Source organism: Staurois parvus, unplaced genomic scaffold, assembly GCF_062004578.1.
Source record: "Staurois parvus isolate SC_StPar_1 unplaced genomic scaffold, SC_StPar_1.0 ptg000186l, whole genome shotgun sequence".
NCBI classification, from domain to species: Eukaryota; Metazoa; Chordata; class Amphibia; order Anura; family Ranidae; genus Staurois; species Staurois parvus.
In genome coordinates this window covers 7543303-7566397 of record NW_028317982.1, presented here as the reverse complement: position 1 = coordinate 7566397, position 23095 = coordinate 7543303, and the positions used below count along the sequence as shown (strand labels likewise).

General features: G+C 39.9%; 1 protein-coding gene across 1 annotated transcript; it reads left to right on the top strand.

The window, feature by feature from the left end:
• The first annotated feature begins 12402 nt into the window (after positions 1–12402).
• Positions 12403–17608, top strand: FGFBP1 (fibroblast growth factor binding protein 1). Its single transcript, XM_089677442.1, has 2 exons — positions 12403–12494; positions 15629–17608. The coding sequence occupies exon 2, from the start codon at positions 15647–15649 to the stop codon at positions 16337–16339; it is 693 nt and encodes a 230-aa protein (XP_089533568.1). The 5' UTR covers positions 12403–12494; positions 15629–15646; the 3' UTR covers positions 16340–17608.
• The last annotated feature ends 5487 nt before the right edge of the window (positions 17609–23095 follow it).

Here is a 23095-nt window from a genome sequence, read left to right as displayed (position 1 = left end):
AGTTAGACGCTGATTGGTGACCATGCACAGCTGCATCAGATTCTGCACTCTCCAGTTTTAGTAAATCAACCTCTATGTCTATTAAGCAATATATGTGTAAGATGGAAAACATTCCAGGCTCTAAAGGTCATCCCAGACTTTGGCACCCTTTTGAACTTGACAGTAATACATGAAATCAATTGTTCTTCACCCAGAATCAGGGTTAGAAGGTTCAGCATTAAGGAAATAACTAAAACAATTTTATTACTGAACAAAAAGCCAAGTCTTTCACTTTCCGACTTCTCACGGTTGTAGCAGTTCTGGCCCAGAGGAAGGCCCCTATTTCCCCAGGCAACTAGCTCATTTAAGCTCAAATGTGGACATAAATCAGATAATCAAATTATTTCCATTGATCCCTGGCTCAGACTTGTGTGGGCTTTGCGTCTTGCCTTTGTAGGGAAACGGCAGCCCATGCATTTGAAAGTGCTGCCGTGCCTGCGCTGTCCACACAAAAAAAAAGGTGCTTGCATCTTGTTAAAAATGCAGCTATAATTTTTTTGTCAGGCAGTTTCCGCACCTGAAAATGCGCTGCGGGCTGAGATGCGTGGGGGTTCCATTCTGAATTAATGGCAGCCTCGTGCGTCTTGTAGGAGTAGTGCAATTTGGCTGCAAGTGGTTGCGGGTGCGAGAACAGATGTGATTCTCACACCCACAACCAGCCCGCACAGTGTGAATCAGGGCTTAGGAAAAATATTCAGAGGAAACCTAGTGTGAGGTACAGCGCCCAATCATTGAAGTCAGTGTGAGTTATAGCGACCCATTATTGGTGTTAGAGGGAGGAGTAGTGCCTTATCCTTGGTGTCAGTGCGAGGAATAGTATCTCATCATTGGTGTCAGTGGGAGGAACAGTATCTCATAATTGGTGTCAGTGAAAGGAATAGTGTCCTATCATTGCTGTCAGTGGAAGAAGTAGGACTTCATCATCGGTGTCATTGGGAGGAATAGTGCCCTAGTTTTGCTGTCAGTGGGAGGAATAGTTCCCTAGCTTTGCTGTCAGTGGGAGGAATAGTGCCCTAACTTTGCTGTCAGTGGGAGGAATAGTACCTCATCACTGATATTAGTGGGAGGAATAGTGCCCCATCAGTGATATTAGTGGGAGGAATGGTGACCCATCATTGGTGTCGGTTAGAGGAAAAGTGCCCCATCATTGGTGTTAGAGGGAGGAATAGTACCCCATCATTGCTGTCAGTGGGAGGAAAAGTATCTCATCGTTGGTGTCAGTGAGAGGAATAGTGTTCCATCATTGCTGTCAGTGGGAGAAGTAAGACTTCATTGTTGGTGTCAGTGGGAGGAATAGTGCCCCATCATTGGAGTCAGTGAGTCGAATAGTGTCCCATCATTGCTGTTAGTGAGAGGACTAGTACCTTATTGTTGGAGTCAGTGGGAGGAATAGTGTCCCATCATTGGTGTCAGTGAGAGGAATAGTGTTCCATCATTGCTGTCAGTGGGAGAAGTAAGACTTCATTGTTGGTGTCAATGGGAGGAATAGTGCCCCATCATTGGAGTCAGTGAGTCGAATAGTGTCCCATCATTGCTGTTAGGACTAGTACCTTATTGTTGGAGTCAGTGGAAGGAATAGTGCCCCATCATTGGTATCAGTGGGAGGAATAGTGTCCCATCATTGGTGTCAGTGAGAGGAATAGTGTTCCATCATTGCTGTCAGTGGGAGAAGTAAGACTTCCTTGTTGGTGTCAATGGGAGGAATAGTGCCCCATCATTGGAGTCAGTGAGTCGAATAGTGTCCCATCATTGCTGTTAGGACTAGTACCTTATTGTTGGAGTCAGTGGGAGGAATAGTGTCCCATCATTGGTGTCAGTGAGAGGTACAGTGTCCCATAATTGCTGTCAGTGGGAGGAATAGTACCTCATTGTTGGTATCAGTGTGAGGAATAGTGTCCCATCACTGGTGTCAGTGGGAGTAGTAGTGCCTCATTATTGGTGTCAGTGGGAGGAATAGTACATTATCATTACAGCACAGCTGCAGCCGTGAGATTTTGGAAAGTGAATGACTTAACGAAACAGTAAGGAAACAGTTTTAGTTTTCTTTCTTATTCATGTGAGAGAAATAGTGCCCCATCATTGGTGTCAGTGAGAGGAATATTGCTCCATTGTTGATGTCAGTGGGAGGAATCATTAAGGCAAGCAATGGGCTGACATTTTGGGCAACAATGCTATAGTATGCATCATTCTAATAAAATCTCACAAATATTTAATAAAAGGGAAAGTGTATTATATTTCTGCAAGCACATACTTTAAGCTACCATTGCAATGTTTATCCTATAGTCGTACTTTTCTTACTTTGTACATGTCCTCTCCTGAAAAATGTTGGTATTAACTTAAACACAGATTTGCAGAATAGCCACTAGAGGCAAGGTAGGTTAGCTGTTAAAATGGGGCTGATTTACTAAAGAAGGTAGGAATCTTCACTCAAAAAAGTATGAATGTTCACTTCAGCTATTCATGTGAAAAGCAAGTTCAGGTCCTCTTTGAACATCTAATCATGTGCAGGTGTGTTTCACATAAATTGGATAACTGGAGTAAATATCCACACATATCTGAGTAATAATTCTCAACTTCCTTAGTAAAAATATAATCAATATCTCTGCCAATCACAAGTGCTGCAGTGCTCATGTGCTAACAAGGACCATGCTGATAGGAGGAGGGAGCAGAGTGACAGAGGGATCGTCTAATCCAGTGGTCTCCAAAATGTGGCCCAGGGGCCAGATGCGGCCCTTTGCTCCCTTTTCATCTGGCCCTTGGGGCACTTTTCCTCCCAGTGATACAAGACACTATTCTTCACAGTGCAACCAAATATGGGGCATAATCCCTGCTAATGACCTTAACAACAGGGCACTATTTTTCCCATCTATACCAATGATGCAAAATAAAAAGTTGGACTAGAGTTACAGTGCCTTGAAAAAGTATTTATACCCCTTGAAATTTTCCATTTTGTCATGTTACAACCAAAAACATAAATGCATTTTATTGGGATTTTATGTGATTGACCAATACAAAGTGGCACATAATTGTGAAGTGGAAGGAAAATGATAAATGGTTTTCAAAATTTTTTACAAATAAATATCTGAAAAGTGTGGCTTGCATTTGTATTCAGCCCCCTTTACTCTGATACCTCTAACTAAAATCTAGTGGAACCAATTGCCTTCAGAAGTCAACTACTTAGTAAATAGAGTCTACCTGTGTGTAATTTAATCTCAGTATAAATACAGCTGTTCTTTGAAGCCTTCAGAGGTTTGTTAGAGAACATTAGTTAAGAAACAACATCATGAAGGCAAACAAAACACACCAGACAGGTCAGGGATAAAGTTGTGGATAAGTTTAAAGGAGGGTTAGGTTATAAAAAATATCTCAAGCTTTGAACATCTCACAGAGCACTGTTCAATCCATCATCTGAAAAAATGGAAAAAGTATGGCACAGCTGCAAACCTATCAATACATGGCTGTCCACCTAAACTGATAGGCCCAGGCAAGCAGAGCATTAATCAGAGAAGCAGCCAAGAGGCCCATGGTAACTGCAGGAGCTCAAGAGATCCACAGCTCAGAAGGGAGAATCTGTCCACAGGATAACTATTAGTCGTGCACTCCACTGATTTAGCCTTTATAGAAGAGTGGCAAGAAGAAATCCATTGTTGAGAGAAACCTATTAGAAGTCCCGTTTTCAGTTTGTGAGAAGCCATGTGGGGGACACAGCAAACATGTGGAAGAAGGTGCTCTGGTCAGATGAGACCAAAATTGAACCTTTTGGCCTTAAAGCAAACTGCTATGTGTTGTGGAAAACTAACACTGCGCATCACCCTGAACACACCATCCCCACTGTGAAATATGGTGGTGGCGGCATCATGTTGTAGGGATGCTTTTCTTCAGCAGGGACAGGAAAGCTGTCAGAGTTGATGGGAAGATGGATGGAGTCAAATACAGGGCAATCTTAGAAGAAAACCAGTTAGAGTCTGAAAAAGACTTGAGACTGGGGCAGAGGTTCACCTTCCATCAGGACAACGACCCTAAACATACAGCCAGGGCTACAATGGAATAGTTTAGATCAAAGCATATTCATGTGTTACAATGGCCCAGTCAAAGTCCAGACCTAAATCCAATTGTGAATCTGTAGCAAGACTTGAAAATTGCTGTTCACAGGCGCTCTCCATTCAAGCTGACTGAGCTTGTGCTATTTTTGTAAAAAAGAATGGGCAACATGTGGAAAATTTCAAGGAGTATGAATACTTTTTCAAGGCACTGTAGGCTTTAAGTTCTGTTCAGCCAATAATTTTAGTTAATATGAATTTAACTTGAGTGCATATCTATAGGAATTTGTGGAATTCATCACTGTAGTCACCTTTGGTGATTTTTGTAGCTGAGCTGGAAGAAATGCTAAGTGTGCTGCGGGCTCATTCATCCAGCTATGTGAGTAGTGCAATGTATAGCAGGAAATTATAGATGAAATAAGAAACACACTCTATCGGAATGTCAATTAAAACAACAGCCATGTATTACAGAGCAACTTCAGTCTAAAAGCTAAATATAGAGCTCAACCAGCTTTGGAAACCTTTACAGCTGATAAAATGTTTTATAAAATAATGTGATCCACCCCATCCTGCTATGTTATAAATCTGCATAGCATAAAACTGCAGAGTCCATGTCACTGTCATGCTTTCTGTGTGCCCTTTGGATCACTGTTGACCATCTCTGAACTGGTTACATACATCTAGAGGTCTCTATCTGCTGTAAGTCTAAGTACCACACCACCCATCCTCAATTCAAATAGAATATTCCCAATGCCCATGTTCCTGGAAATGGCATGAAGCATATGGATAATGCAGCAACTACCAGCTGGAAACCGGTATCTGGTATATATGCTTTTGCTTTCTTAGCCATGCAGGACCCCCTCATCAGGCATCACATGCCTGATAAAGGGGTCCTGGATATCCCCAAAATGTCACAATTTATGACTGTGATGTGATCACAATAAATATTATTAATACATTCTTGGATGCTATTTTGAAGATGCATGATGTGCTGGCAATATATGATTTGACACCAACCAGTCCATCACTTTATACAGCAGAAGTGCAAGTATCATTTTCATTGTTAACAGGTATATGACAACTCTAAATTTACCTCCAGGGGAAACAGGGTCACAGACAGCAGTAAAACTTGATGGAGGTTCTACAGTAACTCTTTCCTGTCCTGTCCAAAATAAGAGCAAAAAAGTTCTCCAGAGTTCTACTTTGACAGGTTTAGCTCTTACCCCTATATACCCCTCATGGACCAGAGTAATCAAGGTTGGAAATAACTGTACTTAAAGTGGACCTTCACTTTCCCCATCAATGTTCCTACATTCATATGCTTTCCATCCTCTCTAACAAGGGCATACTTTTATTTTATTTTTTTAATACCTTTTTCGGGAAACACATCCAGGATTCTTACCTAGGAGAGAATGGCATGCCTGGTGCCCACTGGGATGCACACATGATGCATCCTAGGTAGCCTTGTGGTACTCTACAGCACATGCACCATGAAGCATTATCAGAAGACCGGCTGCAAGAAATTGGAAGGGGGTTGACACAGAAGAAGATGAGGACATGGAATTGGGTGTGTAAGGTCGGAGCATCGGATCCCTACAGAAAACCTCTTCTAACGCTGGGCATGCAAGTAGGTTTTTTTTTGTACATAACTTAATGAAAAAAGTTGAGGGGAGGGGGTGTGGGGGAGTGAAGTTCCTCTTTAAGAAAAGAAGAAATATATATATGGCTGTGGATGATCTATTTTACTGCTTTTCATATTATTAATAACCAACTATAAACAAATTACTTAGCACCACAAAATGATACTGGGCTCTGTGTTCTCTAAAAGGTGCGGTACTGGGAGGTGGGTAGGGGATGGAAACAAGGGACGGTGAAGATGGGTAGAGGGGTGGAGACAAGAAGTAAACCAAAAAGAGGGAGTTCCTGCACCTATTCTCTGAGCAAAAAACAAACCCTGTATATATATATATATATATATACTATATTGCCAAAAGTATTGAGACTTTACAGCACATGAACTTTAATGGCATCCCAGTCTTAGTCCATAGAGTTCAATATTGAGTTGGCCTACCATTTGCAGCTATAACAGCTTCAACTCTTCTAGGAAAGCTGTCCACAAGGTTTAGGTGTGTGTCTATGGGAATGTTTGACCATTCTTCCAGAAGCACATTTGTGAGGTCAGGCACTGATGTCAGACGAGAAGGCCTGGCTTACAGTCTCCGCCCTAATTCGTTCCAAAGGTGTTCTATCAGTTTGAAGTCAGGACTCTGTGCAGGCCAGTCAAGTTCCTCCACCCCAATCTCACTCATCCATGTCTTTATGGACCTTGCTTTGTGCACTGGTGCGTAGTCATGTTGGAACAGGAAGGGGCCATCCCTAAACTGCTCCCACAAGATTGGGAGCATGAAATTGTCCAAAATGTCTTAGTATGCTGACACCTTAAGAGTTCCCTTCACTGGAACTAAGGGGCCAAACCCAACCCCTGAAAAACAAACCTACACCATAATCTCCCCTCCACTACACTTGGCACCATGCAGTCAAGCAAGTACCGTTCTGGCAACCGCCAAACCCCGGCAAGTCCATCGGATTGCCAGACAGAGAAGCGTGATTCATCACTAAATAGAACATGTCTCCACTGCTGTAGAGTCCAGTGGCGGCGTGCTTTATACCACTGCATCCGACGCTTTGCATTGCACATAGTGATGTAAGGCTTGGATGCAGCTGCTAGGCTATGGAAACCCATTCCATGAAGCTCTCTACGCACTATTGTTGTGCTAATCTGAAGGACACACAAAGTTTGAAGGTCTTTAGCTATTGACTCTGCAGACAGTTGGTGGCTTCTGCGTACTGTGTGCTTCAGCATGCGCTGACCCTGCTCTGTCATTTTATGTGGCCTGGAGGTGATTGGAACACCTGAATCCAATGATTTGGAGGGGTGTCCCAATACTTTTGGCAATATAGTGTTTGTGTGTGTGTGTATATATAATTTATTTTTTGTTTATTATTATTATTATTATTTTTGTAATGATACTGTGTTGCTTTTTTTAAACCTTTTTTTTTTGTTCTACTTTCTCCACTGTTAATTTTTTAAGCAACTATTGTTACTGTAGGTATTAAGTGTACATTTTATTCTATAATTTTTGTAATTACAATTCTTGTGCAAAGCAAATGTGAAGTTATTTACAAATGAAATGGAAAAAAAAATATAATACTTTAATTGACACCGTATGCTGATCAAAATGTACCCCTTTGATCTGCATGTGAATGAGTCAGATTAAATAGGATTTAATAATAATGTTACATTATGACCTTCTAACAACAGAGAAACTTGTTCTTGTGACAACCGTATAACGGGATTTCCTTTATATTGTTATGGAGAGAATTACTCTTACTGCCTGTTGTGGAACAGTAAATGCAGGGAAATCTTTCCATCAGGACACAGAAAGCAAAAAAACCAAAACGGGTATTAACTCTTTCCGACTCTATCCATAACTTAAAGTGAACACAAAGGCTAAAGGTTGCATAAAATGCATGAAGATAAAAAACCCTCAGTGTGTAGCTCCCCCCTTAGCCCCCCTAAATACATACCTGAGCCCGATCTACATCCAGCTAATGTGCATGAGAGCAGCAGCTCTCCTGGGTCTCTCTCTCTCTCCTCATTGGCTGAGACACAGCAGTAGAAGCCATTGGCTCCCACTGCTGTCAATCACAGCCAGTGAGATGTGAGTGGGGCTGAGCCACTTTCTGTGTGTCTTATAGACACAGAGGGTGGCTCAGCAGTGAGCATGCATGAGTGCCCCAGAGTAAGCAGCAAGCAGGGGGGAAGGGCCAGGACTGCCAGCGGGGAACCTGAGAAGAGGAGGATCGGTGTTACTTAGTGCAAAACCATTGCACAGAGCAGTTAAATATGACATGTTTGTTACTTTTTTTTTTAAACTGAGCCTTTAATAATACTTTAAAATATATAATTTAAATTGACATGCACTCTAATCAAAAGCCTTTGGCAGAAACCTTTATATCTGCACAAATCAAATGCTAGTCTTTGACATATTACACTGTCGTATTCCTTCCAAAAGGATCCATTGAGATGTTAAAGCAACCCCATTGCCATACCATATAATATCCTTCAAGGTACTAATTCTGGCTGCTCTATTAACCAAACTAAAGTAGTATTAAAATGGAAGTATATCTAAAGCTTTTTTGGCTATACATCCTTCTGGGTAACAGGAGTGCACTAACTTGTGCTCTCCTGTTACCTAAAATCAACCTAAAGCCCACTGTCGGCAAAAAACACATAGCTTCTCCAGACTCTGGAAGAATCCCGACAATATGTGTCAGGATCCACCCAGTTGACTGATTGGCAGCTTGCTCAGTCTCTCAGTGCACCAACCCATAGGCACATTTGTTGTTAGGAGGATCTTCTTGAAAAAAAATAATACAGCAACTGTTCAAGTATGTGAATGGCGCTTCTACAATTTATTTATTAGTGCAGAGGTTTAATAATACTTTAGAGTTCCAAAGTTTCCTTGATGTCACATCCAGATGAATAGCTAGCCTTTGTGTGAACACATGACTTAAAAGGGTTATAAATGATGTGCTGACTGTATATTTAGCTTATTCATGCTTGTCATGCAAACGCATGAAAACCAACAAAGAACCACTTTTATACAGCTGCAAATGAATGGAAATGGGAAAGAGCAATAACAAGTGTATATTCAACACAAAAAACGTGAAAAAAAAATGAGCATGCAAAATTAGCATTAAGTGTAAAAGATGTAGTCCCAAATGGACAACATGAAGTGCAAAAGTGCTAGAGCAAAAAGTGTAAACTATTATTATTAATATTATTATTATGATACAGGATTTATATAGTACCAACAGTTTGTGCAGCACTTTACAACGTGAGGGCAGAGAGTGCAGTTGCAATACAATGTAATACAGGAGGAATCAGAGCAGGGACGTTCCTAGGGTTGGTGTCATCTGGTGCGATAACACTTGGTGATACCCCCTCCGACGATCCCCGCAGGATGGATCGGATCTGCAGATTGAGCACAATGGATAGGACTCCTATCCATTATGCTCAATCCGCAGATCCGATCCATCCGACGGGGATCGTTGGCTTGCTTTACAACTTACCTTTTCGTGGAGGGGGTCCGGTGTCACCCCGTATAGGTTGCATGCCGACAATCCCTGCAGGATGGATCAGATGTGCGGATTGGGGAGCATAAAGGATCGGACTCCTTTTCGTGGAGCTGGACCCGCTCCACGAAAAGGTAAGTTGTAAAGCAAGCCGACGATCCCCACAAGATGGATCGAATCTGCAGATTGAGCATAATGGATCATTATGCTCAATCTGCAGATTCGATCCATCTTGTGGGGATCGTCGGCTTGCTTTACAACTTACCTTTTCGTGGAGCGGATCCAGCGTCACCCCATGCGGTAGGTGTCACCGGGTGTGGCGTGCACCCCCCACACCTGCCTAGGGACGCCCCTGAATCAGAGGGCCCTGCTCGTTAGAGTTTACAAGCTAAAACTAGATATGAATTTCTCTCAAAAATGAAAAGCAAAGGACCATCCTTTCCAGGATGGTTCTTTGCATTTCATTTTTGAGAGACATTCAGGAGGCCGAGTCTGGATTTCTGGTGATCTATTGGCTGAGGGTGGCTGGATTAACCCTAAAAGTATTGTTGGACCATTTGCTGTAATAGTGATGGTCTATATTATTATAGACTCTATAATATCTGGTAAGCTGCTGATCTCATCTCTGCTGCACTTTTCACTTGTGGATAAAGAAGCTGTGTATGCACTGGGTGACTGCAAGAAGATTTTCTAGCACTGCTCTCTTGAGGAGTTGTCTTCCTGTTTTCTTGGACTATATATATATTTTTTGTTCATATCTACTAGTTTACATTTTGCACTAGCACTTTTGAACATGTCATATTGTCCATTTGAGATTATGTCTTTTACAATTAATGCTAATTTTGCATGCTCATGTTTTTTATTATTATTATTTTTTTAATATTATTATACAGGATTTATATAGCGCCAACAGTTTGCTCAGCGCTTTACAATAGACAATACAGTTCAATACAAGAGGGTTAGAAAGGCCCTGCTCCTTGGAGCTTACAGTCTCATGTTTTTGACATATGTGATTATATGTTACATGTGATTATTTCTATTGCATATTTTGGGGTTTAGCGTTGCACTGTTATACATTATTGGTCATCTTGGGCTTAGTATCACAAGCTTACTTTGGTGTCAGCAGCTGCACTTGGGGGGACTATACCTAAGCGCAGAGGTTTTTTGTTTTATTTGAATCTTAATTTTAAAAAAACATAATCAAAAGTATGAAAATAGTTTTCCATTTTCCTGAAATATGATCAGAATGAGAATTATGGTGCATTGCCGATAAGAATGAATCATTTTTAATGGAGGTTAGAAGCTGAAAAACGATAAATAATATGACAAACGTCAGAAGTCTCTGAAGGCGGTATTGCCATGTAAGCAGTATGTGCAAAACATTCTATCAAATTTTTAAAATACATCTTTACTTGCTTTACTTTACTCTCAAACTCATGTTTCCCTGGTGATTTTCAGGATTTATACATTTGAACAGTTTCTTTGATTGGAGGAGGTGGTGAAAAGAGTGGGCATAATCGGGAATTCTTTATGAGAGCCTGTCACAGGTCATTCAGCTTTATTAACCCCTGCCACAGTGAAAGATTACAGAGGCAGGGGTGGGGGTGTAAGATGGGGAAACAGCTCTCATTGTTTGAACACTGTTTGGAGTAAATCAAATGTTTTGATTGACATTCTGCGGTTTAGCCACAAGATGTCACTGTTTTTCTAACACAGCCTCAGACTGCATAGATACTTCTATATTCATGAAGAGGTGGGGTTTTCACACAGGCGTTGAGTGAACAGGAAGAGGAGACAGCAGCCATGCTTTGGAGAATGGAGCTGTGTGTGAGCTGAGAATCCAATGCCATCCAGGTGTGAGAACATCCCTCAGTAATCAGAAATGCATCTAAGTGAAGCTGATGGTGTTCAAGACGCTGATCCTGTTCAGAGAAAGGAAGATTGCTGCCAGGAATGCTGATGAGATTGCTGCTTGTTGGAGAGACATTTGTTCTGTTCAGAGTCACCAGCTGGGTGAAAAGCAGACCCGGGTCGGTAAGATAGTGCACGCACCTCATTTCAGTGTTGGCGCCTTGAGACTGAGACAGGCCTATAGTTAGTTAGGGTCTCTGTTTGTGTCGGGCCACAAGTGTTGTTACTGATCATTGGAAGGACTCCACAACTTAAAGTGACATTTCACATTGGAGAGCTGATAAAATCCCACAAGCTCAAGCCAGACTGGCGTTTTGCTCAGAAGGAATACTCAGGCACGTGCTACAGGACCAGTTATGGGAGGGGGAATACTGTAGATTTGTGTAAGATTGTAAGCTGTTGTGCTGCACCGCAGGCTAGCCCATACCGTACACCCATACACTGATTCCTGCTCTTTTAGGGTAATAACGGGTAAGGTGTGGCAGCTTAGTTGTGCCCGCCAGTAGGTAAATTACTACACTTTCTACCTTCATCCATCAGATGGCGCCATGCTGTGCACCACAAGGGTCTCAGCCTTTGGGCTGGGTGTATGTAAATGTATTGTATGTTCTCAGCATTTGTGGTTGTGTTTATTTGCCACATCTAAGTAAAATTCTGTTGTGGCAAAAGCTGGTGTTGGGGTTGCTTTCCTCGTTCGTGACTTCACGGTATCCTGGGGAGCCCTCCCCACTACACAGCTTACAGGGGGGATCGATGCAGGAAGATTTCAATGAACGCAGGAGCAGCAGCAGCACAAGGGACAGAATGGATTAATACTAAGTAATGTTCCTTGTGCATTTTTTTTTTTAATTTTGAATAAATTTAGGCTTTGTAATACACCCTTACTGGATAGAGATAACACTTAAAGCAAAAAAAATAATTGATTGAACTGAGTAAAAAAACTTTTAACTGTACAAAGCATTGCAGGTAAAAATGTTCAAAGGGAACAGAAAACCAGCTCTCCTACATTGTCACGGTGCTTGTATTACACATAGTACATTGAAGATGGTGGTAGAAGGACAACAGAGTGAAAGAATTCTTAGTAGTAACCACAAAGCTGGTAATTAAATAGCGAACTATTAGGGAACAAAAGGAAATCCAGCACTACAGATGTCAGGTAGAACATCTCGTGGAATTATCTGTATCACTGAGTCCTGGCCTAAATCCAGAAGGTGTGTCACACAACATTCTATTGTAAATCTGTGTCGTAATCCATCACATAGGTGTGTCCCCTACATTTTATAAATACTGCTCAGTTACAACTAGCAACACATGTGACAAGCACAGCAACGTAACACAACCAAAGAGGAAATCTCTGCATTAAAGGTAGGCATTTATTTTATAACATCCATACAAACGTTTATTTTTTAACCAATATTTAGAGTTAGATATGACACAGATGGAATTATTTAATAAAAAAAATCAATGAGCAAGTTTAGGCAGCCTAAAACAATTAGATTTTCCTATTTATATTGAAACAAAAAAGAGTGACGGAAGAAAAAAAAAAAACAAGTGGTCCATCGAGTCTACCCCATTTTTTATAATTGTATACGTATCTGGGTTTTTTCATTGTTTTTTTATTTTTTTTACTTTTTTGCAGTACCCTAGCTACATAGTAGTAAGTAATTGTCTCCTAGATTGTAAGCTCCAAGGAGCTGGGCCCTCCTATCCCTCTTGTATTGATCTTTTTTTTTGCTGTATTGTCTCCCTTTATATTGTAAAGCGCTGAGCAAACTGTTGGCGCTATATAAATCCTGTATAATAATAATAATAATAATTGACTTCAGCCAACAACTGACTCTAGAGAGTCCATGAAGTTGTAGGTCAGGCATGTGAAGGAATGCATGTGTTCCCAATGAAGCGGCACTTAATGTTCTGTATACCTTTGCTTGTAATGGGAATTCATGCTAATGTAGTTGTGCTTATCATCTAGTATGCCCTTTGCCTGTTACAGTATATAACTTCATGGACCCTCTCTAGTCAGTTTGTTGCAGAAGTTAATCACCTACTTGGCATGCTTTTGGACTGTGACTGTAAGCCAGTATCCATAAAGCAAAATCTTTACAGACAAGGAAAGAGCAGACCCCAAGTATGTAGCTTTTTTGGACTTGACCAAACTACAGAGCTAAGGGGAGAAAGTTAACCAACATGCCACAGTCCTTTAGTCAAACTTCACATTGTGTGTTGCCCTTTGCTTTTTTAAAAAGGTCATTTCATTTGTGGTTCTGGACATATACAGTACTTCTGAACTGAAAAGCCCAAGAACCTGGGAGAAACCTCCAGACTTTCCAGCATCATCCAGCCCAGGTCATTACAAAAGTCTCACCCTTCTTCTTATGATCTCTTTATAAGAAATATTTTATCTGCAATAAATGTATTACACAATTTATAGTTAAATGTGTCGCTAGCTACAGTCATCCTGGTAAGTGAAGACAGAAGAAACATTCTCATAACATTATGCATTTATATTAGAAAAAAAAGACAAAGTATTTGTATTGTTGTGATGATGTATGTTAAGGAAAAGCATGGTAATTAAAGGTTCATTTCACCCCATACTTCACATTTAGGTAGAGCCTGGTGACCTCAGAACACTCTGTGCTTATTATATGTCTTAGCTACTTAACCAGTGAGATGTTTCTGTGATAATAACTTCATTCCCAATGACCTGGGCTTTTTGGGTGTTTCAGCATTTCCTGTTACATTTGCTATAATATGAAAATTTCTATAAATAATCTTAAACAAATTTTAAATATCTTACAAGTTCATGGGAAATCCATATAGCCACAGCATGTGTGCAGATCAAGAAATGCAAACAGATATCTTACCAATAGAATTTCAGAACGAGAGAGAGAAAAAGAGAGAAAAAGTTATTTAAAGTGTTACTAAACCCAGGACCCTGCATTGACTATATCTGGTCTCCCATCATACACAGAACATGGAAGTGCAATTATTTTAGTAAATAAATGGCTAAATACCTTTTCTCATCAGCAGTTAGAGAAGTCTTGTGACTTCTATCAGTGTTCAGCAGAGAACTGGTTAAAGCTTGTAGGAGGAGTTTTCTTTCTGCTCTAGAAGGATCTGCATCCTTCTAGAGTTCTGCAACTCTAGACTTCTGCAACTCCTGATTTCTGTCTGGGCAGTGCTGATTGACCCTGTGCTGATCACAAGTACTCTCCCAAGATTTAAAAAAAAAAAAAAAAAAACCTCTCTAGCAATATACACCAAACTGAGCATGTGCAGAGTGTCTCCACATGATATGTCTTATCAGGAGATAAGAGGGGGACACTGGAAGAAAAGGAGGATCAGAGAAGTCAGGATTAAACAGCCATTTTACACAATGCAGAGGATTAATCCCTTATGTTCCACAGTGAGTATAACAAGCATGCTTTACTGCATATACAGACTGATTTTACTGTTTAGGTTTAATAATACTTTAAGTCTACCAAGAAATGAAATATCAATTTTAGTTTGGCTGACCCTTAAAGTATAACTAAAGGCAAAGTTTTTTTTTTGTTTTGAATAGAGTGGAGATGCTTTGGAACCCCTGTCAATGTTTATGGCTGTCTGTGCTCCCGTAGGAGAGATTTACCCTCTCTGTTTGGCTATGGGACAGGAAGTGAGAGGAAATCTTTGAAATGGGACATAGACAGTGAAAAAAAAAATTGACAGGGATTATAACCCTCCCTTGCTCTATCAAAAAAAAAAAAGTTTTGCCAATAGTTCTACTTTAAGATAAGTAGAAAGATTATAAGAAATACTAATATGCATTAGAATTAGGATAAAGGGGTAAGAGAAGAAAGAAGAGTAGCACCCTGCTCCTGGAAGAAAGCACAACCTTACAGATCCCTTTTGGCACAAAATTTTGACTTTAGATAAAATGAAGAAAACATAAAACATTGTGATCTTAAAGATACAAAATAATGTATTCATTTCCAAGAAGAAACACAAAAATAAAGATTTTTACAAAAAAGAACGTCCAAATAATGTCAAAAAACAAAATATAAGTATAATGTGCAGTAATTTATAGCAACCAGTTTGATAATAAAACACTTACAATTTAGGTGGTGTTGGTGGTGTTTTCTTGTCACAGTAAGTATCCATAGTGTCCAGGATTATTTCTTTTAAATAACAATACCTATAAATGTATTTTATTCTTGATTCCTACATCAAAGGAAACTTGCACTGGGGCAGTATATAGACTGACTCCTCTTTTTGAAAATGCTAGTTGTCTGGTTGTTATGCTGATCCAACTGCTTTAATGCTTTCTGGGGTACTATCCTGGAACAAGACCATACTGACTTTATGGCGATTGCAGCAGGAGCATTGAGACTCCTCTTTCTGCAATGAGAGGTATTAGACTCCATGGCCACAGGGGTGAGTTGGCAGACCTCAGCAAAGGAGAATATAAAACATATGTGTTTGGTGTTACAGTAATGTTTCTTTTTACTTTTTTACTCCAGGAATACCAAAAAGTCAGCATGAGGCTGAAGAGAACTGCTTTGCTGGGTGTGGCCATCTTACTGGTGACACAGATTCTCATGGTGGATGCAAATAAGCAGAGAGATGGGAAGAAAGACAGACAAAAAGGTGGAAACCAGAAACAGAGAGGAGGTAACAGAGAGGAGAGAAAGGAATCTCCCTCCAGTCCTGCAGAAAAAGGGAAGGGTTCCAAAGGGGGGAAAGGTGCTCTTCAAGGGAAATTTGTTAGCAAGGAGAAAGCAGATTGTGTTTGGTCCGTGTCTGGAACTGAGACGGTGGCTTTAAATGTTGACTGCACTAAAGGGGGCACTAAAATATCTTGTACCTTTTTTGGGAATCCCTCAGCATGCCCAAAGTATGCCGCAAATGAAAAATCCTACTGGAAACAAATCACTCGGGCACTAAGAAAGCAGAAGAACATTTGCCAGGATCAAAAGGCTGTGTTGAAATCTAAAGAGTGCAAGAAAGGACCCCCAGAGGCCCACTTGAGTTACAGCATTCCCAGTGTGCCAACAACTGGACCAAAGCATCATAACCGTGAAGAACCTAAGCCAACACCCAAGGCCGACACTGACTGTGTGGAGGACCCAGATGTCCTTGAAAGGCAAAAAATGGCCCAAGAGTATTGTGGGGACTCATGGCATTCATGGTGCTCCTTCCTCTTCTCAATGGTGCAGGGAAAAACTTGCTAAATCTTTTTCTATCATGTAAAGCAATGTTTTATTCTTATTTTATTAATACTGTATACAATGTATTTAAAAATTCAGCCCAACGGCTTTAAAAGGATTATGTTACACAGTTTCAGAATCCTCCATCTAATATGGATTTGTTAAAATACTAATAAACCAAAATTACAGCTCAGTGTGGTATAAGTAAGCTTCTAATAACAATGCAAACAAATAGCACCACTCAGAGCCTCACCAACTATGGGGATCAGCTGCAAAAGCCTCAAGAGGGGTATGTCTGTCACTCAAAAACAAGATGGAGAGGGGATTTAGGCCATACTACAGTTCAGATCAGAGCTATACTGAAAAATGTTTTTCTTCCAATCAGCAATTTAAAATTCTGCTTTGATGCACTTCACCGTATGGATAAAATAGCTTTACAATTAAACCCTATCACAGGGCAAAATGCGTCAGTGGAGGAGCTGAGTTTAGCAGGAACTGTTTGTTACATGAATTATTATTGAAGCTCTAATCTAAACAGGAGTGGGGCCTATATCCCTTCTACATCTTGTGTTTGGGTGAAAGACGTACCGCTGTTGAAACTTCCTCTAAAGTAACACCAAAAATAAAAGTGTACGTCATGTTGTAGATGTTGGTGAACTGAATTAGCCATCAAATCCATCCTTTCTGTGGGACTATGTTGGCAAGTTTCACTCTTGGCATGCTTCCCTGAGATTGAAGCCTAACTCTTCAAGCTACATTCTCCATAATATAAAATAGAAGATAATCCAACAGGTAGGGGAATATTTAATTCCTGTAGCAGATGGAAACGTGACCTGAATAGTCTTCCCATCAAAGTCCCTGAAACATAAATTGGTTGGTGATTCAAGTCACCATGGGTGGAGTGGCCATGTAATTTATTTGATATACAGTTTTAAGCGAACATATGTATCTACACTCAACTGACTTCCTATTAAGTCTTTACAAGCCTGAACAGCCTGAACCAGCAGAATCAAAACAATTGCTTGCTCCTAGCCGCTCAGCAAAGGTTAATATAATGTCAAATATCTCAAAACTTATAACACAATTGCTATTACTACTTACAGGATTGTGACATTAATTATGAGGTCTATTATAAAAAGAGATATATTTTTATGTTTATTGGCTGTTAAAGAAAAAATGCCTTTGTAACATTCAGGCTGGAAAAATCCAGTGCTCCTGATGATTTTTCAGTACTGTGTACTTTGTAATATTTTATCTGTTACTTTTTTCCATAAACTTTTTTTTAAATAATAACGATTTCTCTTTTTATTTTGTGTTCATTGTAAGTGGTTACCAAAACATAGGAGAGGTACCGTACTTCTGGGCTAACAAATGCTCATTGTTGCCCCTATCTGCTTTTAGACATTAGTCATTTATGCATAGTTAATTATTTACATAAAATGCATGAATAACCTAAAAGTCATATCAACCTAATGTGGTAAAGCCTATTTAGAGTTACGCCTGTTAAAATGGATTTTAAAAAACAAAGAAAAAGCTGCCACAGTGAAGAATGGAGTATACTGAATAACAGTAATCTATATTATCATTAGCAAATCTTCCAGTGGAAAGATAAGGTCCTATAATTAAGGTGGACCTTTACAGTAACTGACGTTTCACAATATACAGCAACAGAGTTTTTTTAAATGTGGTATATTTATCATTAAAAAGCAGTCTCTGAGCTCCCATCCAGCTACATTACCTAAGCTTATGAAGTCATCAATTTGCAGCAGGCAGAAGGAAGCATTTCCTCAGTCTCCTCTCCCCAAGTGATCAGACGGTACTGTGGGCAGAGATTTCTGGAAGCAGTAATAAAAGCATCTGATGCTAGGTCCACTTTTAGGCTGGCCAAAGATTATTCTTTTTTTTTTTTTTTTTAGCCAGCGGTAAAATAAATGGATTCCCCCATCCACACAAGCAAGATAGATGGAGGAATCCTCCCTGCTGTGCTATTGTATTCTGACAGCGGGGACTGCTCCACTGTTAGAATACATTAATCAGTCCTGCAGCCGAATGGCTGTAGCCTGCTGATTGAGAAAAAAGTTCCAACAGTCCCGTCCAAAAGAAGTCGATCATTAGCTTGACTTCTGTCAAGGAGGAATGGCCATAGATTATTATTATTATTATTATACAGGATTTATATAGTGCCAACAGTTTGCGCAGTGCTTTTGCAAAATTAAGGTAGCCATTACAGTTACAATACAATTTGGTACAAGAGGAAACAGAATGCCCTGCTCATTAGAGCTTACAATCTAGGAGATGGATCAATATTCAGCTAGTCCCTGCTGAAATGACCGTATATCGATCCATCTATGGCCAGTTTAAGAAGCTCAGAGACACTAACAGATGCAGACCATTTTTCTGTCCTATTAATTGAATGTTTATAGCTATATATACAGTATTTTGATTGGAACTATAGGCTCGTTTACACCAGGTATGCTGGGACTGTGCTGAGCAACCTTACCAAGCGCAATCCCAGTGTAAGAAATGGCAAAAATCCTTCTTTCCTATGGTGTCAGTTCATCCCATTGCAGTGAATGTAGTACTATATTCAGCACAGAGGTTTGTGATGCAAACTACCACATCACAACATCACTGTGTGAATAGAACCTTTATGTAATGGCACTTTGACATTTCAATAAAGTTCACTCAAAGAAGAAAACCCTTTAGTATGCCAAGATCAATGCATGAGCACTGTGCCTGTCAGTGCACACTAGAAGTCATGTGACCAGGGCAGCTCTCAGGTGTGAATGAGCCCTAAATGTTATCTGCTGGCCGCATACTGTTATATGCATATGCAGCCAACAGATGACACTTTCTGCTCTTTTTCATACATTTTCAGTCTCTTCTTGGAAAAGGCCTGCTGTTTATTGAGTTCAACAGCTCAAGCACATTTATACACACACTCAAGTAAGTTCTCTCTGCTCTCTATTCCTCATTGGATATATTTTCACTTCAAATACTCCAGCAGGTTGTTAGAAATTTCTTTTTTAATTATTCTATACCTAAATGGGGACAGAAAGTGAACACAGGCTAGGATTTAAAAGGTTCCTTTGATAAATCAGCCTTTATAAATATAAAAATCATTTGAACTACTACTACTAAATCATTAAATATCAATCACTAAGTCTAATTGGTTCTGAGAAATCACTTGGGGAGTAGCTGACTATGGCTTTTTCATCATATAGAATGTTTGCTCTTTTATTCCTCTACGAACATATAGTTAGAGAAAGTAAACCTTTCTGCACAGCAAACTCAAAATGCACAATATCTTTAATGTGCAATAGCTTTCTTACTTACCACCAAATGTGAGATTATATAATGATTATATAATGACTACAAAACATTAATAAACTAGCTAATGACTTAAAACATAACCTTGTTTTATATTAAAAGTATATTAAAGAGTAACTCCACTTTTGTGGATACCCTCTGGGTGATCAATGTATATTGCAGAGATTTTAACAAACTTTGGAGTAGATTTCAACCCTATGCTGCTCTGAAGAAAGCTCTTTGTTTCATCATGTCCTTTATAGACTGATTCGGAATGGGAGATGCTAATTCATTATGATTAACTGGAGCACTCTCATTGTTTTAATGAGAAAAGTGGCAGGGTCTGCATCCATTTAGAAGTATTTAACACTTGGGGAGTGTCTCATCAAAGCTGAAATTACTATTGCATGGGTTGCCTAAAATTAGACTTGTAGCTTACTTTAAAAGTAATACAAAAAGAATGAAGGGACTTTTGAGGTGCCAGTATGGAGCATCATGGCATCAAAAAGTAGTATAAAATCACATTAATTTTATTATCATGTATTTAAAATTAAATTTGTTAAAAAGTATGTTCATGTCACTCACAAGCCTCAATAAGGTTGTCTTTCATACAGTGCAATAGCTGTACAACCACATGTGTATCAAGGTTCACAGTTTACTCTTTCTCCCCCAATCCTCAGCATTTCTACACTTTCATCATTGTCAATATACATAAGAAAAGCTTACCATTGTTATATGTGCTGATCAGGAGGGGGGGTGGATTCCAGCAATTATACGAAACATGGGTATGGAGGCAACTGTAGCAGAAATACAGAATCGCCTAAAAGAAACATTTTTTCAAATACATTGCAGTTGGCACAGTGATAACAATTACATTTATCAAAGTATAATTACAATATACACTATATTGCCAAAAGTATTGGGACGCCTGCCTTTACACGTACATAAACTTTAATGGCATTCAGTATTAGTCCGTAGGGTTCAATATTGAGTTGGCCCACCCTTTGCAGCTATAACAGCTTTAACTCTTCTGGAAAGACTGTCCACAAGGTTTAGAAGTGTGTCTGTGGGAATGTTTGACCATTCTTTCAGAAGCACATTTGTGAGGTCAGACACTGATGTTGGATGAAAAGGCCTGGCTTACAGTCTCTGCTCTAATTCATCCCAAAGGTGTTCTATCAGTTTGAAGTCAGGACTCTGTGCAGGCCAGTCAAGTTCCTCCAGCCCAACTCACTCATCCATGTCTTTATGGACCTTGCTTTGTGCACTGGTGTTCAGTCATGTTGGAACAGGAAGGGGCCATCCCCAAACTGCTCCCACAAGATTGGGAGCATGAAATTGTCCAAAATGTCTTAGTATGCTGACGCCTTAAGAGTTCCCTTCACTGGAACTATGGGACCAAACCCAACCCCTGAAAAACAATCCCACACCATAATCTCCTCTCCACTACACTGCACCATGCAGTCAAGCAAGTACCGTTCTCCTGGCAACTGCCAAACCCCGACAAGTCCATCGGATTGCCAGACAGAGAAGCGTGATTCATCACTAAATAGAACACATCTCCACTGGCGATGTGCTTTTTTACCACTGCATCCGACGCTTTGCATTGCACTTGGTCATGTAAGGTTTGGATGCAGCTGCTCGGCCATGGAAACCCATTCCATAAAGTTCTCTACACACTGTTGCTGTGCTAATCTGAAGGCCACGTGAAGTTTGGAGGTCTTTAGCTATTGACTCTGCAGACAGTTGATGACTTCTGTGCACTGTGCACTTCAGCATGCGCTGACCCCGCTCTCTCATTTTACGTGGCCTACCACGTTGTGGCTAAGTTGCTGTTGTTCCCATTTGCTTCCACTTTGTTATAATACCACTAACAGAACAGTTTACCGTGGAATATTTATTAGCAATGAAATTTCATGGATGGACTTATTGCACAGGTGGCAACCTATCATATTACCATGGTTGATTTCACTGAGCTCCTGAGAGTGACCCATTGTTTCACAAATGTTTATAGAAGCAGTCTGCATGCCTACGTGCTTGCGTTTTTACACTTGTGGCCATGGAGGTGATTGGAACACCTCAGTCCAATGATTTGGGGGGGGTGTTCCAATACTTTTGACAATATAGTGTATTTACAGTCATCAAATAAATACAGAATAATTTTGTACCCAAATTGAATGACTGTCATTCAAAACATAAGCCTATGTGTATAGGTGCTAAGGGTGATAGGAGGTTAACCAAACAATGATCCAAGACGATAAGTCAGAGACCTTTGGCCTACATCTGTGCACATAGAGAAGGAGTGAGCTTGGTGCTGGAACTCATGGCCCAGAACCTCTGTCTGTAGGATTGGGCCTAGATGCACATGCTGGTCACACATAGCGGAAGTGAGTCACCTTGTTTATAAGCCCCTAGATTGTATTTTATCAATTGGGCCTTACACATATTTCCCAGAAGCCCTTGCTCTTTGCTGCCTGGATTTTCAGGTAATTTCCAGTTATTAGTAACTGTCATTAGATTGTTTGTTAGCAATAATATCATACATTTAATTAGAGGAATTTGGAGATCATTCATACAGTTTGTATTTAACAAAGTGAAAGTTTGTTTTGCAACTTTTATAGTTTAGGTAATTATTAATTTCATTTAGAAAAAAGGCTAAACAGATACATTAATCGAAACTTAAATGAACAGTTTTAGGTGGGTACCATTGGGTTCAATCACTATCTCCACTAACTCTACTTAGATAGCAAGCTCCAGAACCCAGTGGCAACCGTACATAACATTAAAGGATAAAATGACAGAATAATCATTAACAACAAAGACTGGCACAATGTAAGGCAAAAGATTGGATGGTAATTTGTATGTCTCATCAGCATGTACAAGTAGGCAGAGAAATAGTCTTAGTTAATAAAACAATACAAAAAAAAAGCACAGAGCAGTGTCCACAGTAACCAATTGTTATCCATCGTGTACTAATCTGGTTTCAGTACTGTAATATGTATGCAAAGTACAACTCCTATTAAAGATCTGATTGCCACTGAAAAAGACAACCGAAAAAAATTCAAGTTGAATGGTTCTACTTTCTGTACTCTCCCGAGTACAGAAATCTAAATCTAAATGAGTTCTTCCTCTCAGTTGACCGTCGGCAAGTTGGAATTGGCTGGCCATAAACCGGAGATGGGGGATATCCCTTCTATCCCTCAGACCTTTTCACCCTCCCCTCTCCTCTATACATCATTTAACTCTGTTTCCTCCCCCATTCTCCCCTTTTCCCTTCTTATTTCCTCCCTTGTTTTTTTTTATTTTTTTTTTTTATTTTACTTTGTTGTGTTGTTTCTCCTTCCCATTCCTTGCTGACATCTGCATGAAGAGAGATAGTGGCTTTGACATCCTTGGACTCTCAGGGGTGACATGACAGTAAGAGGCTAGTAGCCATTATCAGGCGGATACTAGAACTATTGTTTTCCGTGT